The sequence below is a fragment of the Amblyomma mixtum genome, chromosome 2, assembly GCF_055824585.1.
Source record: "Amblyomma mixtum isolate Tamu chromosome 2, ASM5582458v1, whole genome shotgun sequence".
Classification (NCBI taxonomy): Eukaryota; Metazoa; Arthropoda; class Arachnida; order Ixodida; family Ixodidae; genus Amblyomma; species Amblyomma mixtum.
In genome coordinates, this window is record NC_143013.1 from 76,128,864 (window position 1) to 76,153,365 (window position 24,502).

Below are 24,502 nucleotides of genomic sequence, written 5' to 3' on the forward strand. Positions count from 1 at the left end.
CAGCTGTAGCCGCTAAAATGGATTAAAATTACTGACATGTAATGACGAAAGACTAGAATTTCACTTTAAAAAAACGTTGGTTAGCAATTTATAACTAGCAAAACAATCTCCCTGACGCGATGGACAAATCATCATGAATAAAGTCGCAGTCCTGCTGCAACGTCGGCGTTGTCGTTGGCTGAGGTGTTCCTGTTGCTGAATTTGTTCGGCAGAAATATCCCCTAAATTTGATATGTACATAGTTTGTTGCAATCTAGCGCCAGGCATCGCTTTTGAGACAAAGACGGGTGCTTAATAGCGCCGCATGAGGTAAGAAACAACTTTGTTATTTTATGCATGCGTGCGGCTTGATATTAAAAGCATCTCGTTTGCCTTCAGTACAATTTTGTCGGTTTAGGGCGAAAGTCCACTGCATGTCGCAACTGAGACCAGTGTTTTTTTGTGTGTAGTTTTCATTTTTTTTATTTCACGAATACCTATCTCGGATAATTCCTTTAAAAACTAGAACAGCAGTGCCGTCTTGTGCTTACGAGGGGGCGAATTTCTTCAGTGCTCCATCTGATCAAATTCTTGTAGCATGCTTGTGTTACCCGATATTCGCTTCCCAATTCCTAACTCAGTTCGTTTAATTAACCTGTCGAAGAGAGCGGCAAACTGTGCCATCCACCTCGCTGCTATGACGCAGTTGTTAGCGGTTTCATATGTTCCTTATAAGTTTCACATATTTTTGAAGACAGCCGTGTATATGGCAATCTTCAACGCGAATGGTCAAAAGTTGCGACCGTGTCTAAGTTTTGGATACAAAAAACCTCACAAACTGCCGTGTCTTAACGTTTGTTCACTGATTTTTAATTAGCAGCTAGTAGACTACCGACAACTGCACTTACGGATAGAAGCCGCTCGGTCGCGTACCTTGCATGAGGCGGTCACCGTCTGCACCTGTCGGTTCGTTTCGAAAACATTACGTGTTATACAGACTGAAGCATGGTTTTATTTAGATTGGTAATCAACCGCGGTTATCTATGGCACTGCACTTTTTAAACGGCACATCTTCTATTGAAGGTATAGTTTGAGATAAGCCAGCACGAAAAGATGGAGTGAGGACAATGACCGACCGGCAGTATCGTGCATTCACGGGAACGTGAGCATAGAACGGCATAAACATTGTTACAAGAATGCCGACGAGCACACCTGATTCCGAGTATACAATGTTAGATGAGCCGAGGTGCGTAGTTTTGCTACACCTTGATGTATCTATCGGTCCTGTGATTCGTCCAGTGACACTTTCTAAAACTGTTTAATTATTTTTTTAATGTTTTGATCCCGTCGCATACTTTTGTGTTTATGTATTCATGGTATCGCACGCTCATAAACACTCATGCTAGACGAAGGCAACAATGTCGTTTTGGCGTTTACCTAGTTGTTGGTTTATGTTTGATATCGTTTGTTCGTCGCTCGGTTATTTAAGTTAAGCTTCTCGAAGACTGCGCAAGTGCTAATTTAGAGCCGAGGTTCTCTTATTCTTAAGCAGGATCAAAAGAATCTGGGCCTATTGACGCCTGTGATCACTTGCGAAATTCTTCCCCAGTCACGGAAACGAATGGCGATAGTTGCCGGCCTTTACGAGCGGAGAGAAACGAGTTTCGATCCCCGAACGCCAAGCGATGTTCGCCCATTTTTCGCCGGTTTTTCGCTGCATAATTTCTGGTCTTACTGACCGGTGAGGTTGCAGCTATAAGTTAAATAGGCGCTACTATATTGGCACCAGAGATTGACTTTTTGTGTGTGAGAGCCACAAGCAGGAAATCGACTATTACTCTGACTCATCGACCATGATCTGTATTGTAATACGTAATTATGATGAAACAGCTCTGGTAGGAGAAACGTTTTTGTTCGAGTGACTTCTATTTCCTTAAAATCGCTGTAGTTGAATGCCCACGCACAAGCGTCACACTTATGCAACTGGCACTGATTCTACGTGTTTACAGGGAGCCCCTAGAAAAACGCTCGTACCGCCGCGGTGGCTCAGTGGTTATGGTGCTCGGCTGCTGACCCGAAAGACGCGGGTTCGATCCCGGCCGCGGCGGCTGAATTTCGATGAAGGAGAAATTCTAGAAGCCCGTGTAATGTGCGATGTCAGTGCACGCTAAAGGACCCCAGGTGGTCGAAATTTCCGGAGCCCTTCACTACGGCGTCCCTCATAGCCTAAGTTGCTTCGAGATGTTAAACCCCAATAAACAAATAAACCAAACCAGAAAAACGCGCAGCTCGACGCATAAGGTGAGTTTCATTACGCTGAGGGAGAATCTATCGTCTCCGCCAAAGTTTTTCGCGAGCGCCAACAGCTTGACAGAGGCGAGTGTGCTCTTACTAGATCGTTTGGGTTCGGCTCGCGCCACACATCTGTGTATACCAGTCGTCGGCCCAAACGCCACGCTGAGAACACGCACTTATCCATCAGAGATGCAGCACTGTGTTTTCCCTGACTGACCAGCCTGGAGGGATCAAGCTCGACCTGTTTCCCTTTCATTCCATCTCTCTCCCTCTCATTTCAGATCAAATTACCAACGCGAACTGCCCCGGGCCATCCCTTAGTAGCCACGGCAACTGGTTCAAAGACGAAAGCCTTTTCAGCGTCGATTCAGGATGCTTGTTCCAGGTGACTAGTTCCGACTAGTGTATCAGCGCCGCTCGTGTCTTGGCCTTGGCCCTGCGAGCGTCTTGTCTGCACACCTTTCTCAATATGGCGAACTCTTCACGTTTCTTTGCCCACGCATACTGTCAATTTCCGTACCTCTCGACATTAATAAGGCGTACCAGTGGAAGAGAAACGATAGATTACGGTCATTTTAAGTGCGCAAGAAGTTTTACAAGGAGGTGTTATAGGTATAAAATAGAAGATTTACATTCCGTTAGAACGTGAGAGCTTTAACTTGCTTTGACAGCACCATGGGCGAAGGCCTTGCGCAGCGTGAGATAACGTAAGACCACTCCTAGCGGAGGCCACCAGGTGCGCTTTGAGTATGACGTCATTTTTCGTCCTAGAAGAAGCGGAGTCGTAAGTTTCCACTGCGCACGGGGGCCTCTAGGAGCAGTGCACAGTGATGCCTTCATGTAGATGGTATAAAGAGCGGGCGCCATCGCGTTTCACTCTGAAGACGGAGCATAAGCGTCTCCCAAAATTTTGTTTGTTGATTTTTGCCTAGTGTTTTGAGAAATCGGGTATCCGCTTTATCTTTTCTCGTAATATATTCTTCACCTTACGGCACTTCATTTATTATTTCAGTGTGCATTTGCTATGCAAAATAAAGCGCGGTAATAAAGCCAGGTTCGGTTCATTCTTGCGAAGAGTGGATTGCTGGGCCAGTTGGTTCATATTTACTCCGAAAAGGAACCAGTGCAAAAAAAAATCAGGGGTGCACTTTGTTGACCTAAAGTGCGGTGAGGCGAAAGCCGTTAGAGCGGTGTTCCCGCTTGTGTCACTGATGTGTATTAAGATGTTAAGCTTCGCCTCTAGGATAGGATAACTTTATTTATTTGGCTCTAGTACCAGTGTTTTTTTTATGTGGTCAGATGAGTCCATCCGCAACGGTCGGTTGCCCCTATTCCAGGGCTCCGCTGGATGCTGCCGTCAGCTGAGCTCGCCGTATCAAACCGATGTGGTCATCGCGGCAGTCGCTGGAGAGCAGACCCTCCCGTTGCTCCACACTTGGGTTTTGTATCCCTTACAAAAATGGATATCAACTTTCTTTAGAATTTGTATTAACATTCTATTGACTCTAGTAACCTTGTAGTAACTTTTACATTCTATCAACAATTGTTCATACAACGTTGATAGAAGTTACTTCTTTGTATGTACTCCTGTCAATAGAAAGTTACTAGAAAATAATTTTTACATTCTATGTACCTTTGTCAATACAATGTTGGTAGACTGTTACTTCTTTGTATTTACTCCTGTCAATAGAAAGTTACTAGAAAAGCAGGGTGCAGTTTGACACGTTGAGAGAAGTAAATGAACAAACTGCATGGTGTTCGAGGTGATTAACGCTATCTTGTTCGCATAATCGTGACGACATCTTTCCTGATTGCATGGTGGAATCTGTTGCAGCTAGTCAACAATTTCACTATATCGAAAAGCGATCAACATTATTCGCAGCAAATGCGTTTGGAATGTAATCAGGATATGGGAAAACGTTTTAAAACAGAACATATATTCCATTTTAATACTTTATGTTCTTTACGGACTGCTGTGAGCAGAAATACTCTAGAAAGTGACAAAACATTTTTAGTCATGCGAATAGATGCCTCAAATCATGTACTGTAGGCGAACACTTCAAAGCTATGAAAACAACTTGAACACGAAACATTACACTCACATTCCCTTAGCCAAGCATATTCTATTAACATTCGTTGATAAAAAGTTCATACAATTTCCTTACTGCTTTCTATGTACTGCTGTCAGTAGAAACATACTATAGACACCGACAGAACGTTTTATAATGAGAATAAATGCCTAAATTAATTAAGTACTCTAGCCTAACATGTCAATGCAACTAAAGCAACCTTGAACACGAAACAAACATTTGCAGTCACATTTTCTTAGGGCATATTTTATCAACATTTGTTGATAGAAAGTTCATACAATTTTCTTACTGCTTATATACTGCTGTCAATAGAAATATACTACGAACCGAGAAAGCATTTTGGTGATGCGAATAAACAAATAAAAGCCAAAAATAATCAAGTACTGTAGCCGACAACTTCAAACCGGCAACTTAACTAACCTTGAAGACGAAACAAAAATTTGCAATCACATTCCCATAGCCGAGCACGCTGTGGATTTTTAGAAATTTCAGTTCAATTTTCTCAATACTAGATTTACTGCTTTCGCATTTTCGAGTGCGGGGAAAAGGGCAAAGTCCATAACAGAACATTTATTATCCCGAAATTCAGAAACGTGCCTTGAATTGAAGACATTTGGTGACAATTTTTGATTGTATAAAGTCTACGAAAAAAGTTACCAGCAAACGAAATAATTTTGGTACAAAGTGAATGAATTCATAGAATACTCAAGTATTATTGCCTTGCACTTCAAGGAAATTAAAAGAACTTTAAGAAAAAATAGGAGCTAGTGACATATTGTGTTACATAAGCGCAATGATGACTTCGTTACAGCGAATCAGTTTCGCTGATGGCTCATTCTACACGAAAACAATGCTTTCTGCTGCGTATTCGTCCTTAAATTCTGTACTCAGGCAGTCATTAAACAGATTTAACATTTCAGAACTAACAAAGAATTTCAGCAGAGCTGTACACCAACTCTGCCAATTCGAAACACGTTGGTGTTGATATTGTTGTAATTCTTGATAGGTCATATTTTAACGTGCAGTTGAACAGTGATGTACCGTACGACGGTGCTAAAACACACTAGCATTAAGAGCGTTTCGCTCTGAGGTTTCAGAGGGATTATTGTTGCGAGCTACAAAAAAATTCAAGTTTAGCATTGCACCGATGTGTTTCCACACTCATTGAATGACACGTTCTCGCTAGCCCAAATGGCGCCCAAATTATATCACCAGCTTCCTGAACTTGCACCGCAAGCACACTTTCCCTGCACACTGCCCGCCATGCAAAAGTGCCCGGTACACTATGCCACTCCACGTGGGAGCGCCCAATTTAAACCCTCGCACTACCCTCCTCCTCGAGCGACCAGCAATGGCTGATCGCACGGGACTGAAAAACCCCGCGCGAAAAGGGCCGCACCGCTTCGCGCTCTGAGTAAATTCTGTGTAACGTGTGCAGGCTTACAGATTCGAGAACTCAAGTTGCTTCGTTCCTCAGCGACTGTACATGCGAAATTTCAGGCAAGGCAATATTAATTTTTATTCATGTTCGGCGGCCGATACTAAAAAGAGAAGTATAGAGAAACAAAACAGGTAACAGCGGCCCGCTGTACTCAACTGCGGTAACAAGGGCTTTGCATGAGGAAGGTGCACGGCAATTGGAGCACTATAAGCCCTCATTCTTGACTTGTTACATTTTTCGGTAGTACTAAGCCACAGAGGAGCTTCCAGTATGGAAAAAGCTAGGGTGAGAGCAGCCCCCACTTTGAGCACCGCTAAAACACAGGCGCAGTGCCTCTTCCGCATCTTCACTTGCATCTCCTTCAACGCAAACACGGTACGAAGCTGTGGCGAGGGAAAACGTGGTGAGAGCTGTATTTTCTATCTTCCCGTAATGCAATGACTAAGGAATCCTGGAATAAAGTGTTGGGTTTTAACGTAGTCATACGGAGCAGACGCGCGAAAGCATGTGTTCAGTCTTCGCCTTTTCTTACTGCCATCAGCGGACGTGAGGCCGAGCCGAGGACCGCATAAGGCAGAGGCAAAAAGCAATCAAGGAAGCACACAAAAAGACTACGGTAGCGCGACTGTCGGCGGGGCTCGCTCGAGCAAAGAGCGTGCAAGGTGTCCAATGACGTGATATAAACACACACAAAACAGAGGCGATGCTGCAGCGCAGCCTTGAAAGTTTCGCGCGTCACGCTAGAGCGGCGTGCGATCGCTCGTGTTCCCTAGGTACACACACGTACACTAAATCGCATGAGCCAAGCTGTGTAGAGTACGCTAAGCCACACAATATGCGAAAATAAAAACCGAAACCAGTAGCGTTGGCAACATCATCATCATTCCTTATTCTGCGACGCAGTTGCGGGGAGCTGAGTTATAGCCTTAGAACTAGGCAGACAGTGCAGCCGTGCAGCGGCTGCGGCTTTCCTGGCCCCAGATGCGTCGCCTGTAGCTGCCCGGCATGCTGCCCGGTTTTCCAAGCTTTCGTTCGCAGCGCCGCCAGAAACAGATGGTTGTGAGTAGTCGCATTTTTTCACCGCAATCATTCCAATTTGCTGACTTTGTAATTGAAACAAAATATTTTGTCGTTTAATGCAACAAGTTTGTGGCAAAAAGGGCTTTATCAATTCTTTTTTTAACGCGTGTAAAGTTAGGCGACATTAGCGCCACCTTTCCGTTCGCTGGCGGCGGATTGCGAGTCTCATGTTGGCCGCGCGCTACACTATCTTTTTTAGGACGCTGAAACGACTCTGTTGGCGGGGTGCGACGGTTGTGATGTGGGTGCGTTTCTTCAGTTTGTGTTAAATGTGCGGCCTCGTTAGTGTTGTGGTAGTGTGACTGAACTCGGAAGGTGACAGATGGCTCCAGTGCTGCGGAAGACGTTCTTACGCGCACGCAGTGCTCAAAAACTGCTCTGACGTACTGCACGCAACCACTCCGAGAGCGGCCGGCGCCCGATGCCCGATAGAAGAAACGGCTTGCCGTGAACGTTGACAAATGTAAGTACAGAACTGGAAAATGACTTCTGCGATGTGTCGGGGGTATGATTGAGGGCTGCGAATGCATTTGGGTTGGTCTTCACGTCTTGTTCGCAGTGAGGTGCAAAATGCGGGCACCACGCGATCGTTTGCAGAGAGAAGGTGTTCTGACACGCTCGCTTGCGAACTATGCAACTTTTAACCCGCCGCCTCACGCTGTTTGCTTCAGCTCCTCGGCGCAGGAGTTATGTGATAGAATTTGGTTGCACGCCGAGAACTATGGGGTGCTGCTTGATTCGTTATTCCGACTGAACAGGAGCAGCGCGTGAAAAGGAGACCATAAGAACGAAAAGTGCTTGTAGCGGCGTGCGTCTTTTGATTCTGCTGCCTGAGTGTTTACTGGATAAGGAGCATTGCCCGTTCTACGTCGCAGTCACATCAAGTGCTGTGTTTCTTGATAGTTCTGGTCAACGAAACGACGATTAAAAATAGCAGAACCATTCCATTGCAGTGCAGCTGAGGTAATCGCACAATGGAAGGTTTGTTGTCATTTTATTTTTTTACGTTCACTACATTTATGTCATTCCCCCATTTTCAGTATGAAGCGATAAAAGTATAACGTGATTCGCGAATAATAGCTTTAAGAAAAGTATGACAAGCTTTGTAAACCATTTTTTTCCTAACTATTGGAGGCATAGATAATTAATAATTAGCCTCCACTCATGAACACATTGGACTGAACAGCTAGAGGTTTTAATGGGATGTGGCTTCTGTGATGTTTATGAAAGCATGGCTCTAATGCAGCCTTTCTTCAAATGCACCCGCAGTCAAGCCCTGTACAGCTGCTCCACCGGTATCATCACGCTACTTTTGCACCAGCTTTCATCTGTCATCGAGCCAATGCTACCTCAACCAGAGGCAAATGACATCAAGACCTGCTGGTTCAGCCTATCAGCCATTGACACTGGATATCAAGCATGTGCCACTTGTAAAAGGATAGGTAGACAAGTGGGTATATTTTCCTTGTCTTTTTTAGCCTGCCAAAAATCTTCTGGTCCAGGCTCCCTCCCTCTTTCGTTTTTTTTTCTTTTAAAAGAGGACCAAGAGAAAGGGAAAAGATATTGCAGGCGTCATGAAAGCACTCCCCTAGTCAAGTGCATTGTGTTATAGTGTGAAATGCTTTCTATAGTTTTTTCCCTCATGCCTCTCGTGCTTGGAAATCTTGACCACTGTATAGACCAAATTAAAACAATTATCTGCTTCATGACCTTTATACAGCAGTCTAAAAGCAGCAAATAAATTTTATAGGTTTACTTCAGCAGTACCTACCTCTTACAAGGTATGGCATGTTTGAAGTGAACCAGTGATGTGATAGGCATGGCCTAACGGGCAATGCATAATTGAATATTGGCGTTCAAGTGGAGCACTCTGCTTTAGAAGCATATTTGTTGCTAGCATCAATAATTGATACCTTACCAGGTTATCCTTGCATTACATGAAACCCTGCAAAGCTTATATTTTAGCTGTACAGAAGAAAGGTGCTTATTCGATGTCATGAGCATTGCTGAGGTTTTCTTTCACACTCCCTTTGTCACAACTGACTGCACTGTACAGTTGAAAGGCATTTGGAATTGAGTATTGGTGCATTCTTATTTTTATTCATGCCGACGTTCAGTTACTGATTGCATTACACTAGCTGAGCCTAAGTCAACAAATATTGCTGTGACCTTAACAAGACCCCTGGCTTTACTTGAACCAATGCATTTGATGTTGCCTTTCTCCCGTGCCATCAAGGTTTGTAATAAGCTGTGTAAATAACTTAATTTACTTTCTCGAGGTATTTATTGCTGCAATTAGTGACAGGTAATTTCCTAAAGAACAACCTAAGTGCACATTTTTATCTTCTTTGGAACACTTGTTTGCTTGTTTCCCTTGTATTCTTAACTTAAACAGATATGAGCAGGCCTCAGCACTAGAGGGATGTGCTGCGGGACAAATAAAAAACTACCATTCCAGCTGCTCCCTTAGGGGCACGTTTCTGAGGCTTTTATCGCTTGTAGTTCTATGCAGCTTTACTTACAAGTATTGTATCTGACGCAGTGTGTGCCTTAATATTTTGATTCATTTGCTTTAGAGTGTGCCACTCTTGCCCTGACGAACTTGCTCACCTTTGTACTCTTTGTTCATACATTTTCCTCTAACACCTGGTATAGCTCCAAATGATACATTATCTACAGCAACATGTGCATTATATTGCAATGTCTTTGTGCCATCACTTTTGAAAACAAAAGCTGCCTGAATTTTTGTGCAGACAAATCAGAAACACAAAATAATTTTTATATTTCATGGCCTGCATGTTATCTTCATATGACTGGAATGGCTAAATATCTCTTCGTGGTAGCCTAATTTGGTCATCATCATCATCAGCCTGACTACACCCACTGCAGGGCAAAGGCCTCTCCCATGTCTCTCCAATTAACCCTGTCCTTTGTAACTTGCCGCCACTGTATCCCCGCAAACTTCTTAATCTCATCCGACCACCTAACTTTCTGCCGTCCCCTGCTGCGTTTGCTTTCTCTTGGAATCCACTCCGTTACCCTTAAGGAACAGCGGTTATCTTGCCTTCGCATTACATGCCCTGCCCAAGCCCATTTCTTCTTCTTGATTTCAACTAAGATGTCATTAACCCGCGTTTGTTCCCTCACCCACTCCGCCCTCTTTCGATCTCTTAACGTTACACCTATCATTTTCCTTTCCATAGCTCGCTGCGTTGTTCTTAACTTAAGCCGAACCCTCTTTGTTAGCCTTCACGTTTCTGCCCCATAGGTGAGTACCGGTAGGATACAGCTGTTATATACTTTTCTCTTCAGTGATATTGGTAAGCTACCAATCATGATCTGAGAGAATCTGCTATATGCGCTCCACCCCATTCTTATTATTCTAGTTATTTCCCTCTCATGATCCGGATCTGCGGTCACTACCTGCCCTAAGTAGACATATTCTCTTACTACTTCCAGCACCTCGCTACCAATTGCGAACTGCTGTTCCCTTGCTAGGCTGTTGAACATTACTTTGGTTTTCTGCATGTTAATTCTTAGCCCCACCGTTCTGCTCTGCCTGTCTAACTGGTTGATCATGTTTTGCAGTTCTTGTCCTGAGTGGCTTAGCAAGGCAATGTCATCAGTGAATCGCAAATTACTCAGGTATTCTCCATTAACTCTTATCCCTAACTGTTCCCATTCCAGTCCCCGGAATACCTCCTGTAAGCAGGCATTGAAGAGCATTGGCGAGATCGTGTCCCCCTGCCTGACACCTTTCCGTATTGGAATTTTATTGCTGACTTTATGGAGAACTATAGTAGCTGTGCAATCGTTATAAATATCTTCCAATATTTTCACATAACACTCTTCCACACCCTGATTCCGCAATGCCTGCATGACAGCTGAGGTTTCCACTGAGTCAAATGCTTTCTCGTAATCAATGAAGGCTATATATAGGGGTTGGTTATATTCCGCGCATTTTTCTATCACCTGATTGGTAGTGTGAATGTGGTCTATTGTCGAGTATCCTTTACGAAAGCCTGCCTGATCATTTGGTTGACTAAAGTCCAAGGTTTTCCTGACTCTATTAGCGATTACCTTAGTAAATACCTTGTAGGCAACGGACAATAAGCTGATTGGTCTGTAATTCTTCAAGTCCTTGACGTCTCCTTTCTTATGAATTAAGATACTGTTAGCGTTCTTCCAAGCTTCTGGTACTCTCGAGGTCACAAGGCATTGCGTATACAGGGTGGCTAGTTTTTGTAGCACAGTCTCTCCTCCGTACTTCAACAAATCTGCTGTTACCTGATCCTTGCCAGCTGCTTTCCCTCTTTGCATTGTTCCTAAGGCTTTCTTTACTTCCTCCTTCGTTACTGGCAGGATGTCCCATTGCTGTGCTCGACTGCCTCCCTCAGTAACTTGATGATTACATTCGCTACTGTATAGATTTGTGTAGAATTCTTCGGCTAATTCAACTATCTTATCCATATTGCTGATGACATTGCCCTGTTTGTCTTTTAGCGCATACATCTGGTTTTTACCTATGCCCAGTTTTCTCCTCACTGATTTTAGGCTACCTCCGTTCCTTAGAGCATGCTCGATTTTCTCCACGTTAAACTTTCTTATGTCGGCTACCTTGCGCTTATTTATTAACTTCGATAGATCTGCTAGTTCTATCCTGGCTGTGGAGTTAGAAGTCCTCATGCTTTGGCGTTTCTTAATCAGATCTTTAGTCTCCTGAGATAGCTTGCTGGTATCCTGTCGAACCATCCTACCACCTACTTCTGCGGCGCACTGTGTAACGATAGCTGTAAGATTATCATTCATTGTTTCAACACTGCGGTCGTCTTCTTCAGTTAAAGCGGAAAATCTGTTTTGCAGCGACAGTCTGAATTCCTCTACCTTCCCTCTTAATGCTAACTCGTTAATAGCCTTTCGCTTCAGCAGTTTCCTCCGTTCCCTCTTCAAATCTAAGCTAACACGAGACCTTACCATTCTGTGGTCGCTACAACGGACCTTACCGAGGACCTCCACATCCTCTACGATGCCAGGGTGTGCACACAGTATGAAGTCTATTTCATGTTTAGTCTCACCATTGGGGCTCTTCCATGTCCACTTCCTGTTTGCTCGTTTGCGGAAGAAGGTATTCATAATCCGTAAACTATTTCTATCTGCGAACTCTACTAATAACTCTCCCCTACTGTTCCTAGAACCTATAGTCACCTACCGCCTTCTCTCAAGCCTGCCTAATTAGGTGTAACACGTTAATGTCAGTTCCTGTGAATATCATTCAGTCTTCGAATGTGGGGGCAGAATTGAACACAACAGCATGTTATAGCTTTTTCTTGTTCAAGGACGCATTACATTTAGTTCTAGTCTTGTGACTGCTGCTTATGCTATTACTCAGCAGCCTTATTAAACTCACTCGGAGTGCTGCATTTTAGTGCACATTTAACTGATTGTTGCTGCTCTGTGTTTGATTCTATTAGAAGTTACTATAACTGTATACTTTGAATGTTTTCTTGTGCAGTTCTCTTGCTGCTGCATTCTGCCATGGAGAAGGCTACCTGTTCGTGCACACGTCTCATCACTAGGACGCTACCTCTTCCACTGGTGATGCAGACAAGTAACGACAGGGTTAATTGGAGAGGCATGGGAGAGGCCTTTGCCCTGCAGTGGGCATAGTCAGGCTGATGATGATGATGAACAACAAGCAGGCTGCCTGATATTGAGGACAAGTGTCAGGATAGTGCACCAACAAAGTCACTTAAGCATTTCTGTGCTGATGCATTTTTATTAAAATCAGCTCATAGCTTAATATCTACATCCATGGGGACATTTAGCATATGTTTGGCATCTGTTTGACTTTTAATTCGCCAGTGTTTGCAGCCTTTAATGTTGGTCTTAAGACAGTGTAAGCATTGTTTCACTGTGTGGGATTTTTTAGCTGTTTTGGAGAGATGTGTGTGTATGCATGCAGTTTTTTTCCACGGGTTTGTTATGTGGCTCATGGAACCTTCATGTTACAGAAGAAATTATTTCGTTTCTGTGTTGTACAGGAAAGTGAGCAGTATTTATATGCACCAGGTGTTTCAGGGAAGAATAAGTAGTTTTCAAAAATATGGCTTTTGCTGCATAATATTACCAGTGTTAGCAGACACCAGAAAGCCGGTGAGGTGTATTTAGTAAGCTGGTTAACTAATTTCTGATAATTAACTTTTTAACTAACACAGGTTTGCAACTGGTTGCAGTTAGAGACTTTTAGCCAGTTGTTCGTAGTAGCCATATCAGTTTCTGGAATGTACAAAACATGATTACTTTTGCCGCTGTGGCTCGACAAAATTTGGCTGCATCGTGCGAAAATACATGCGCTTTTGAAAGCACACAGGGAAAGAAACCCCTCCAGTGCATGTAACTGCTACAAATCTCTAATGGCAACTAGACGCCTAACTCTGATAGTGAAGGAATCATATTCTTAGCAGTAAGAAACACACACAACACCAAGACACACACACACACAGGACACCCGCTAGACTTCAACTATCTTTACTGGACACTTGTACAACATAAATATGTATCACTGAGCACACGCAGGTGCCTCGTCATCCGCAACAGGTCTAACTACGCCCTGCCCTCTCCTGCAAGGCATACGGTTGCGCCGATAAACAATCTCTTTTTCTGCCAACACCAGGGAGGGAGTGCTTACACATGTCACCCGCCTCTTGAATACGAAAGACTTCGATAATTTTTCTTTCTTTTTTCTCGGCTCCCAGGCCTTTGGTATTCAAGAGGCGGGTGACATGTGTGTAAGCACTCCCTCCCTGGCATTGGCAGAAAAAGGGATTGTTTATCGGCGCAACCGTATGCCTTGGAGGAGAGGGGAGGGCGTAGTTAGACCTGATGCCGATGACGAGGCACCTGCGTGTGCTCAGTGATACATATTTATGTCGTACAAGTGTCCAGTAAAGATAGTTGAAGTCTAGCGGGTGTCCTGTGTGTGTGTGTCTTGGTGTTGTGTGTGTTCTTACCGCTAAGAGTATGATTCCTTCAAGCCGTTACCAACTAGCCCAACTTAATGTTTTAACAAAGTTTCTGATAGTGAAAAGGTTCATTAATAAAAATTAGCTAACCAGCTTATTACGTAAGACTCTTCACAAGTTTTCTGGTGCCTGCCAACACTGGTAATACTATGCTGCAAAAGCCATACATTCATCTCAAAATACCTGTTTTTTGAAAATTACTTAGTCTTCCCTGAAACACCTCGTATATATATAAGAAAAACCTAACGGGATTTAATTGACGATGTTTTGGTTGGAGGGCCAGTCTTTTTCAAGTGTACTACAGCATTTGAAGCGCACAGCTTTTGTTTCGAATGCTATACTATACTCGAAAAAGGCTGGTCCTCCAGCCGAAACATCGTGAATTAAAACCTGTTATGTTTTTCAATTGCTGTGTGTCAGTCATTGTTACTCAGAGGGAACTGAGGGGAAGCGTTCCGAAGGCAATATTCTGTTCCTCTATTGTTCTCCATAAAATATTTTGATGCATCATGCATGTGTTGTAGCGCGTATGTACACTTGTGCACAATAAATGTAATAATTTGCATTTTGCTTCTATTATTCTTTAAGCACTCCAGGATAGTGTTCACAAAATGATTTTGAAGTGATAAAACTATGTTGGTAAAAGTGTTATACTGTGTAGTTAACATACACTTTTCCAAAAGTTGATGTAGGAATTATACTTTCTTCGTACTTGAGTCTTTTGAATAACGGTGGCCAATTGTCGGAAGACCGTTGATAGGGTGTTGGTAGACATTGTCGGTATGTGGTTGATAAGAAGTGTAAAGACTTTCTATGTACTTGAGTCTTTTGGATAACGGTGGCCAATTGTCGGAAGACCGTCAATAGGCTGTTGGTAGACATTGTTGGTAAGGGGTCAGTAGGAAGTGTATACAAACTCGATAAGGGGATGATAGGAAGTATAAAGACTTTCTATGTACTTGAGTCTTTTGGATAACGGTGGCCAATTGTCGGAAGACCGTTAATAGGGTGTTGGTAGACATTGTCGGTAAGGGGTCAGTAGGAAGTGTATACAAACTCAATAAGGGGATGATAGGAAGTATAAAGACTTTCTATGTACTTGAGTCTTTTGGATATCGGTGGCCATTTGTCGGAAGACGGTTGATAGGTTGTTACTACAATGTACAAAGGCGTTTAAAAGACTTTCTATTCAATGTTGATAGGTTCTATTAACAATTGTCGAAAGACTTTCTAAAGATTTCTAAAAATTTTTGTAAGGGATAACTGGGACGATGTCGACTTTTTGACATGCCCATGTTATGTGATACAGTGTAGGTACGCTTCGCCTCTAAGAGCGGAACGCAACAGCGTTTTGCAACACTGCCAGGGAGTCCACAGAACACCATCGCACATTCGGCTCTACGGCTTGCTCGATGGTAAATTGGTTTTGAGGAAAGGAAATGTATCTCTCTCGCATATATGGGTGGACACCTGAACATCGCCGTAAAGGAAGGGAGGAAGATGAGAGTGAACGAATACGCAGTATTAGCTAGACGCGCTTTTGTTCATTCAAACCATCGAGCTGGCCGGGCGGGTGGTTAGCGTGCTCGTCTCGCTCTCCGGTGACGCCTAGTTCGATTCCCCAACTCGAGCAATCCTACTCGGTTTTATTTTCTTATGTGGTCTTACTAGCAAGGTTAATTAGGCTAATTGGTCTTCACTATTTTTCTAATGCCATCCATCATGTCCTTTCACTCAGCTGTCAAGTAACAGAACTCTCTCGAATGTTCGACACAATGTATATGAAACGTCTAGAAAGGTCTAACTATCAATGAATGTTAATGGTAGTTAAGCGCGACTTGCACATTTCGCAATACTAGTTAATGTATGGTTAGTGAGAGTTAACGTGACCTTAACTAGTACACTGATTAATTAGTGTGTGTTAAGGTACAGGCGCAGTGAAAAGTCCCACTTCTTAACTACTACTAATTTTCAATTAGTCATTTAGTCATTAAGTACAATAATATAATTATAAAATCCCTTGATATCATGTTCCTATGTCTTTCGATTGCACCCGATTAAGTATCGATTGGCTGTTGATTAGCATATGCTGATATAAGGCATGCATCCGAAACGCGGACACATTTGCTAACACGTCTTGGTCACGACAATATGAGGCATTAAAGGCTTTCGCCTTAAAAGGCGCAGGATTAGAAGGAACACACACACGCTCAGTCTCCGGACTCACTACTTGAAAGTGCGGCGGCATGTGTGTATGGGTTTCGTCTAGTACTGCGTCTATTTTTTCGCTGCTTCCTTTTCCTAGTAGTCATTCTTTCCATTTTGTAAAACTTTACGGGAATGTTGTTTCCAAGTCTAATATTGACGACATCGCCAATACCAAAAAAAAAAAAAATTTCCCGATCTGCGCCTTGTGTGGGGACAGGTTCGAGATAGCACGTTCGGATGTGGTATCCTTTGCCTTCATTCTCCCCTTCTATCTTTTATGTATGTTGCATCGTAAAGATTTTGCAGCACCTTTCATGTAGCGGTGCACAAAGAGAAGAAGCAGCCTACGACAGAAACGAGCAAGCTAAGAGACGGACGTGTATCAGCTGTTCAATTTAACAAACTTGATTTCTCTGACGACCGAAAGCCCTGAATGCCGAAACCAGCGTAATTAAGCATTTTTTGGATAGGCATGTCGAAATACGGTACACGTCGGACTGCTGTCTAAGGTGCATTGATTCGTACAAACGCCAGCTCTGATATTAGGAATCCACTTCTAGAATCCGAAAAAACAGTACTTTGTTTGCTATACTCTTAAATTCATTTCTCTGGTAGTAGTTATTTAGTAGTAGCTATAAGTAGTAGGTTCCAGGAACTGCCAATCCAGCCCTTAGGGATGTGTTGCACTGCCCCGTATAGTGTTATAGCGTAATAAAACAAAACACACTCCCACAAGTGCGTCAGTTTGACGTGTCATACTGCGCGTGGATACGCTGCGAGAAATATCTATGCATACATCCCCTCATATAGACAAACAGAAGTGAGTGTGTAGAGGAAAATGAATACTGCGAATGTTTGGCACAATGATACACCGCCCACTAGGCGTAGAGGCTCGAAGCAGCCAAGACACTCGTGCGTCGAGCATACACATTCAACAGTAGGAGCGAATACGAAGTATAAATGATTAGACTGGCGCTTTTCGGGCCTCTATAGCAGCCTTCCAGTCAAATACAGCAGCGACATCGTTATAATTATCACTGGCAATCGACTATTTTTTTCTTCTTTGCTACGGCATTGGATGCCTTTACAAACGGCTGCTGTTTCCAACTTTTTTTTTTTTCACTCCAGGCTATGAGAAAAAAAAACAGAAATGAATTTTGCGAATGAGCTCCTTAGCGAGGCTAAGCTCATTACAAGAATGGGTAGCACACTGCGCCCGATATTATTCTCCCAGAGCCCCTGAAACGTTGCACTGCCTTTTTGATAAGCCGCAATCAAACAAGATAATGAAACAAGTAACGCCGAACACAAGATGTCGAGCTTGAGAATGTCATATGGATAAGTTTTGTTGCTCCTATGCTAAGGGAGTCTTTTAATAACTTCTTAAAGTAAAAAAATAGGTTTGAAATTTTTGATTGAAGTTGTTCTGTTGGAGTTTGGGAAGAGTGGATCTCTTTTTTTAACGTTTAGTTCTGACACTTTTGCTTCGAACATTTTTGTTTCAATATTTTTGTGAGAGAATTCTATTTTAGTTTCTTGGGCTTTGAATTTAGTTTACGGCCCTCCATGTTATCAGCGGCCGCAAGCCTCATGATGTACAGAAGGTTATTTGCCATCTATGTTACTTTATATTGTTAGTAATTTTTTTCCTGGATGTAATTTGCGCGTCTTGTGCCCTCCTTACCAACGTTATTTGTACTTAAATATAAATAATGTATCTAATGGAAAGGAAGGATTTCGTAATCAATAGCGCCCAAACAGAACAATAAATTATAAAAATTGCAAAGTGGAGTCGGTCGCATGTACCGTCATGTGGGCGTTAAGTCTTGTCTTGCATTTCTGTTCACCCAAAACGATAGACTAAATACTTGTTAACAGCGACATCACGCAGCTCCAGTTCCCATACAGCAGGCGTCCTTCGCACTGAAAGACCTGCGCCCTGAATTCAGCGAAATATTTTTCTTCATAAAATTTCGGTCCTTTATGTAACATTTATTTCCCGGCCCCTCTTTTTCAAAACTGAGTCCGCATTTGAATTCCCTGCCAACGCTCACGTGAGACATCGATCGCGCCCTCCAGTGTTGTTTTAAGACAACAGACAAAATGCGTTGCGAATTCGGTGAGCATTCAAGACATTGTAAACACTAGGACCGCCTGTTTGTTCAGAGCTTGCCAGGTCGTCATTGCAGGATTGTTTTCAAAGAAACTACACAGGCGAAAAAAGCGCGCCTAGCGTCAAGTGATGCCCACATGAAGAAAGCTTCTTCCAACGCTGACAGGAAACAACAGCAGTCAGGCGGACGCAAAAGAAAAAAGGGCGCATTCTTAGAAAAGAAGAGAGCTAGGGCCGCGGCAAGCCCAGAGACAGCGTGTCTCCCGCAAAGTAAAAATGACCAGTTCTGCCTCGTCAATTCCACTGGCATTATAGTCGAACGCAGCCAGTCGAAGGTCTGTGTGTGTTCTATCTCTTACGCCACGAGATTTTGTACAGGGTCGAACACCTCTTGACGCCGTCGTGGCGGTGCTAGGCGAGCAGTGCCGATGGCCGCCAGGCGCCTCGCGTCAATAAACACGAAGGCGGCGTCGGATGATCGAAGCGCGGCCCATGTTTTGATGCAGCGTTTATGCAGGACATTGCACTCGATGAACGCTTCTGCGTGAGCGGCCTTGAGCTCTTCAGGCGCATAAACGAAATAATTGAAAATCCAAAACACCTTCGACTATTGTCATTATCTCTTCTTAAACTGTGGATATAAAATTCATTTTGAGGACAAGATTCTTTGAAGAGGTCAGGACACCACGGCCTGGCCTTTTCGCTTGTTAGTCGCTTTTCTCGCTGCGGCAACCGTTGCCAGCCAGTATCATCCAAACAGATTTCTTCCTGTACGCCTAACGCATCCCCCGCAAATACAACACATTGCGCTGTAGGCGCGCCGATGGCTTAGTGGTCTGAAGTGGCAACCGGTAGACTTCCTCGCATCAAGTCCACATTGGCTCGAGTTCTGCGCACGTCGCCGGAGTAGGTTTTGCTTTGATTTGTGCGTATTTTGTCAGCCATAACATTTCAGGGGAAGTTCGGCTAATATTGGCGGGAACGCAAGGCTGAAAAAAGCTTCCCCATAATTCTGTGCCACAGAATCAAGATCTCCTTACCCTCTAAGATAATAAATACACAATAATCCCTTACAAAAATTTTTAGTAACATTCTTTAGAAAGTCTTTCGACAATTGTTAATAGAACCTATCAACATTGAACAGAAAGTCTTTTGAACGTCTTTATACATTGTAGTAACAACCTATCAACCGTCTTCCGACAATTGGCCACCGATATCCAAAAGACTCAAGTACATAGAAAGTCTTTATACTTCCTATGATCCCCTTATCGACAGTTTCTACACTTCCTATTGACCCCTTACCGACCATGTCTACCAACACCCTATCAACGGTCTTCCGACAATTGGCCACCGATATCCAAAAGACTCAAGTACATAGAAAGTCTTTATACTTCCTATGATCCCCTTATCGACAGTTTCTACACTTCCTATTGACCCCTTACCGACCATGTCTACCAACACCCTATCAACGGTCTTCCGACAATTGGCCACCGTTATCCAAAAGACTCAAGTACATAGAAAGTCTTTACACTTCTTATCAACCACATACCGACAATGTCTACCAACACCCTATCAACGGTCTTCCGACAATTGGCCACCGCTATTCAAAAGACTCAAGTACGAAGAAAGTATAATTCCTACATCAACATTTGGAAAAGTGTGTCTTAACTACACAGTACAACACTTTTACCAACATAGTGTTATCACTTGAAAATCATTTTGTGAACACTATATATCCTGGACTGCTTAAAGAATAATAGAAGCAAAATGCAAATTATTACATTTATTGTGCACAACTGTACATACGCGCTAGAAGATATGCATGATGCATCAAAATATTTTATGGAGAACAACAGAGGAACAGAATATTGCCTTCGGCACACTTCCCCTCAGTTCCCTCTTAGTAACAATGACTGACACACAGAAATTGAAAAACATAACAGGTTTTAATTCACGATGTTTCGGCTGGAGGACCAGCCTTTTTCGAGTATAGAGTAGCATTTGAAACAAAAGCTGTGTGCTTCAAATGCTGTAGTACACTTGAAAATGGCTGGCCCTCCAACCAAAACGTCGTCAATTAAATCCCGTTAGGTTTTTCTTACATATATACGAGGTGTTTCAGGGAAGACTAAGAAATTTTCAAAAAACAGGTATTTTGAGATGAATGTATGGCTTTTTCAGCATAGTATTACCAGTGTTGGCAGGCACCAGAAAACTTGTGAAGAGTCTTAGGTAGTAAGCTGGTTAGCTAATTTTTATTAATGAACCTTTTCACTATCAGAAACTTCGTTAAAACATTAAGTTGGGCTAGTTGGTAACGGCTTGAAGGAATCATATTCTTAGCGGTAAGAACACACACACACAGGACACCCGCTATACTTCAGCTATCTTTACTGGACACTTGTACGACATAAATATGTATCACTGAGCACACGCAGGTGCCTCGTCATCCGCAACAGGTCTAACTACGCCCTCTCCTCCAAGGCATATGGTTGCGCCGATAAACAATCCCTTTTTCTGCCAATGCCAGGGAGGGAGTGCTTACACACACGTCACCCGCGTCTTGAATACGAAAGGCCTGGGAGCCGAGAAAAAAGAGAAATTATCGAAGTCTTTCGTATTCAAGAGGCGGGTGACGTGTGTAAGCACTCCCTCCCTAGCATTGGCAGAAAAAGAGATTGTTTATTGGCGCAACCGTATGCCTTGCAAAAGAGGGGAGGGCGTAGTTAGACCTGTTGCGGATGACGAGGCACCTGCGTGTGCTCAGTGATACATATTTATGTCGTACAAGTGTCCAGTAAAGATAGCTGAAGTCTAGCGGGTGTCCTGTGTGTGTGTGTCTTGGTGTTATGTGCGTTTCTTACTCCTAAGAATATGATTCCTTCACTATCAGAGTTAGGCGTCTAGTTGCCATTAGAGATTTGTAGCAGTTACATGCACTGGAGGGGTTTCTTTCCCTGTGTGCTTTCAAAAGCGCATGTATTTTCGCACGATGCAGCCAAATTTTGTCCAGCCACAGCGGCGAAAGTAATCATGTTTTGTACATTCCAAAAACTGATATGGCTACTACGAACAACTGGCTAAAAGTCTCTAACTGCAACCACTTGCAAACCTGTGTTAGTTAAAAAGTTAATTATCAGAAATTAGTTAACCAGCTTACTAAATACACCTCATCGGCTTTCTGGTGTCTGCTAACACTGGTAATATTATGGAGCAAAAGCCATATTTTTGAAAACTACTTATTCTTCCCTGAAACACCTGGTGCATATAAATACTGCTCACTTTCCTGTACAACACAGAAATGAAATAATTTCTTCTGTAACATGAAGGTTCCATGAGCCACATAACAAACCCGTGGAAAAAAACTGCATGCATACATACACATCTCTCCAAAACAGCTAAAAAATCCCACACAGTGAAACAATGCTTACACTGTCTTAAGACCAACATTAAAGGCTGCAAACACTAGCGAATTAAAAGTCAAACAGATGCCAAACATATGCTAAATGTCCCCATGGATGTAGATATCAAGCTATGAGCTGATTTTAATAAAAATGCATCAGCACAGAAATGCTTAAGCGACTTTGTTGGTGCACTATCCTGACACTTGTCCTCAATATCAGGCAGCCTGCTTGTTGTTGATCATCATCATCAGCCTGACTATGCCCACTGTAGTGCAGAGGCCTCTCCCATGCCTCTCCAATTAACCCTGTCGTTACTTGTCTGCATCACCAGCGGAAGAGGTAGCGTCCTAGTGATGAGACGTGTGCACGAACAGGTAGCCTCCTCCATGGCAGAATGCAGCAGCAAGAGAACTGCACAAGAAAACATTCAAAGTATACAGTTATAGTAACTTCTAATAGAAACAAACACGGACAAGCAACAATCAGTTAAATGTGCACTAAAATGCAGCACTCCGAGTGAGTTTGATAAGGCTGCTGAGTAATAGCATAAGCAGCAGTCACAAGACTAGAACTGAATGTAATGCGTCCTCGAACAAGAAAAAGCTATAACATGCTGTTGTGTTCAATTCTGCCCCCCCATTCGAAGACTGAATGATATTCACAGGAACTGACATTAACGTGTTACACCTAATTAGGCTACCACAAAGAGATATTTAGCCATTCCAGTCATATGAAGATAACATGCAGGCCATCCAAAATGAAAATTTCGTGTTTCTGATTTGTCTGCACAAAAATTCAGGCAGCTTTTGTTTTCAAAAGGGATAGAACAAAGACATTGCAATATAATGCACATGTTGCTGTAGATAATGTATCATTTGGAGCTATACCAGGTGTTAGGGGAAAATGTATGAACAAAGAGTACAAAGGTAAGCAAGTTCTTCAGGGCAAGAGTGGCACGCTCTAAAGCAAATGAATCAAAATATTAAGGCACACACTGCGTCAGATACAATACTTGTAAGTAAAGCTGCATAGAACTACAAGCGATAAAAGCCTCAGAAACGTGCCCTTAAGGGAGCAGCTGGACTGGTAGTTTTTTATTTGTCCCGGAGCACATCCCTCCAGTGCTGAGGCCTGCTCATATCTGTTTAAGTTAAGAATACAAGGGAAACAAGCAAACAAGTGTTCCAAAGAAGATAAAAATGTGCACTTAGGTTGTTCTTTAGGAAATTACCTGTCACTAATTGCAGCAATAAATACCTCGAGAAAGTAAATTAAGTTATTTACACAGCTTATTACAAACCTTGATGGCACGGGAGAAAGGCAACATCAAATGCATTGGTTCAAGTAAAGCCAGGGGTCTTGTTAAGGTCACAGCAATATTTGTTGACTTAGGCTCAGCTAGTGTAATGCAATCAGTAACTGAACGTCGGCATGAATAAAAATAAGAATGCACCAATACTCAATTCCAAATGCATTTCAATTGTACAGTGCAGTCAGTTGTGACAAAGGGAGTGTGAAAGAAAACCTCAGCAATGCTCATGACATCGAATAAGCACCTTTCTTCTGTACAGCTAAAATATAAGCTTTACAGGGTTTCATGTAATGCAAGGATAACCTGGTAAGGTATCAATTATTGATGCTAGCAACACCTATGCTTCTAAAGCAGAGTGCTCCACTTGAACGCCAATATTCAATTATGCATTGCCCGTTAGGCCATGGCTATCACATCAATGGTTCACTTCAAACATGCCATACCTTGTAAGAGGTAGGTACTGCTGAAGTAAACCTATAAAAATTATTTGCTCCTTTTAGACTGCTGTATAAAGGTCATGAAGCAGATAATTGTTTTAATTTGGTCTATACTGTGGTCAAGATTTCCAAGCACGAGAGGCATGAGGGAAAAAACTATAAAAAGCATTTCACACTATAACACAATGCACTTGACTAGGGGAGTGCTTTCATGATGCCCGCAATATCTTTTCCCTTTCTCTTGGTCCTCTTTTAAAAGAAAAAAAAAACAAAAGAGAGAGGGAGCCTGGACCAGAAGGTTTTTGGCAGGCTAAAAAAGACAAGGAAAATATACCCACTTGTCTACTTATCCTTTTACAAGTGGCACATGCTTGATATCCAGTGTCAATGGCTGATAGGCTGAACCAGCAGGTCTTGATGTCATTTGCCTCTGGTTGAGGTAGCATTGGCTCGATGGCAGATGAAAGCTGGTGCAAAAGTAGCGTGATGATACCGGTGGAGCAGCTGTACAGGGCTTGACTGCGGGTGCATTTGAAGAAAGGCTGCATTAGAGCTATGCTTTCATAAACATCATCACAGAAGCCACATACCATTACAACCTCGAGCTGTTCAGTCCAATGTGTTCATGAGTGGAGGCTAATGATTAATTACCTATGCCTCCAATAGTTAGCAAAAAAAATGGTTTACAAAGCTTGTCATACTTTTCTTAAAGCTATTATTTGCGAATCACGTTATACTTTTATCGCTTCAGACTGAAAATGGGGGAATGACATAAATGTAGTGAACGTAAAAAAAAATAAAATGACAACAAACCTTTCATTGTGCGATTACCTCAGCTGCACTGCAATGGAATGGTTCTGCTATTTTTAATCGTCGTTTCGTTGACCAGAACTATCAAGAAACACAGCAATTGATGTGACTGCGACGTAGAACGGGCAATGCTCCTTATCCAGTAAACACTCAGGCAGCAGAATCAAAAGACGCACGCCGCTACAAGCACTTTTCGTTCTTATGGTCTCCTTTTCACGCGCTGCTCCTGTTCAGTCGGAATAACGAATCAAGCAGCACCCCATAGTTCTCGGCGTGCAACCAAATTCTATCACATAACTCCTGCGCCGAGA

The 24,502-nt window shown here is 42.9% G+C and overlaps 1 protein-coding gene and 1 long non-coding RNA gene across 2 annotated transcripts; one reads left to right on the forward strand and one right to left on the reverse strand.

The window, feature by feature from the left end:
* Window positions 1-1,106: 1,106 nt before the first annotated feature.
* On the forward strand, window positions 1,107-13,435 carry LOC149359794 (uncharacterized). Its single transcript, XM_089567751.1, has 4 exons — window positions 1,107-1,141; window positions 6,709-6,864; window positions 8,155-8,335; window positions 12,398-13,435. The coding sequence occupies exons 1-4, from the start codon at window positions 1,107-1,109 to the stop codon at window positions 12,482-12,484; spliced, it is 459 nt and encodes a 152-aa protein (XP_089423877.1). The 3' UTR covers window positions 12,485-13,435.
* Window positions 13,436-21,031: 7,596 nt separating this feature from the next.
* Window positions 21,032-23,953, reverse strand: LOC149359795 (uncharacterized). The gene is made up of 2 exons (XR_016288293.1): window positions 23,720-23,953; window positions 21,032-22,043 (listed from the first exon to the last, which is right to left on the reverse strand). It is a non-coding gene; the product is annotated as an uncharacterized LOC149359795 (long non-coding RNA).
* Between the last annotated feature and the right edge of the window lie 549 nt (window positions 23,954-24,502).

Coding starts and splice junctions, on each gene's coding strand:
- LOC149359794 (XM_089567751.1), top strand. CDS start 1,107: ATGACCGACCGGCAGTATCGTGCATTCACGGGAAC. Junction 6,865..8,154: donor GCCGCCAGAAACAGATGGTT/GTGAGTAGTCGC, acceptor ATGCACCCGCAG/TCAAGCCCTGTACAGCTGCT. Junction 8,336..12,397: donor GTAAAAGGATAGGTAGACAA/GTGGGTATATTT, acceptor TTTCTTGTGCAG/TTCTCTTGCTGCTGCATTCT.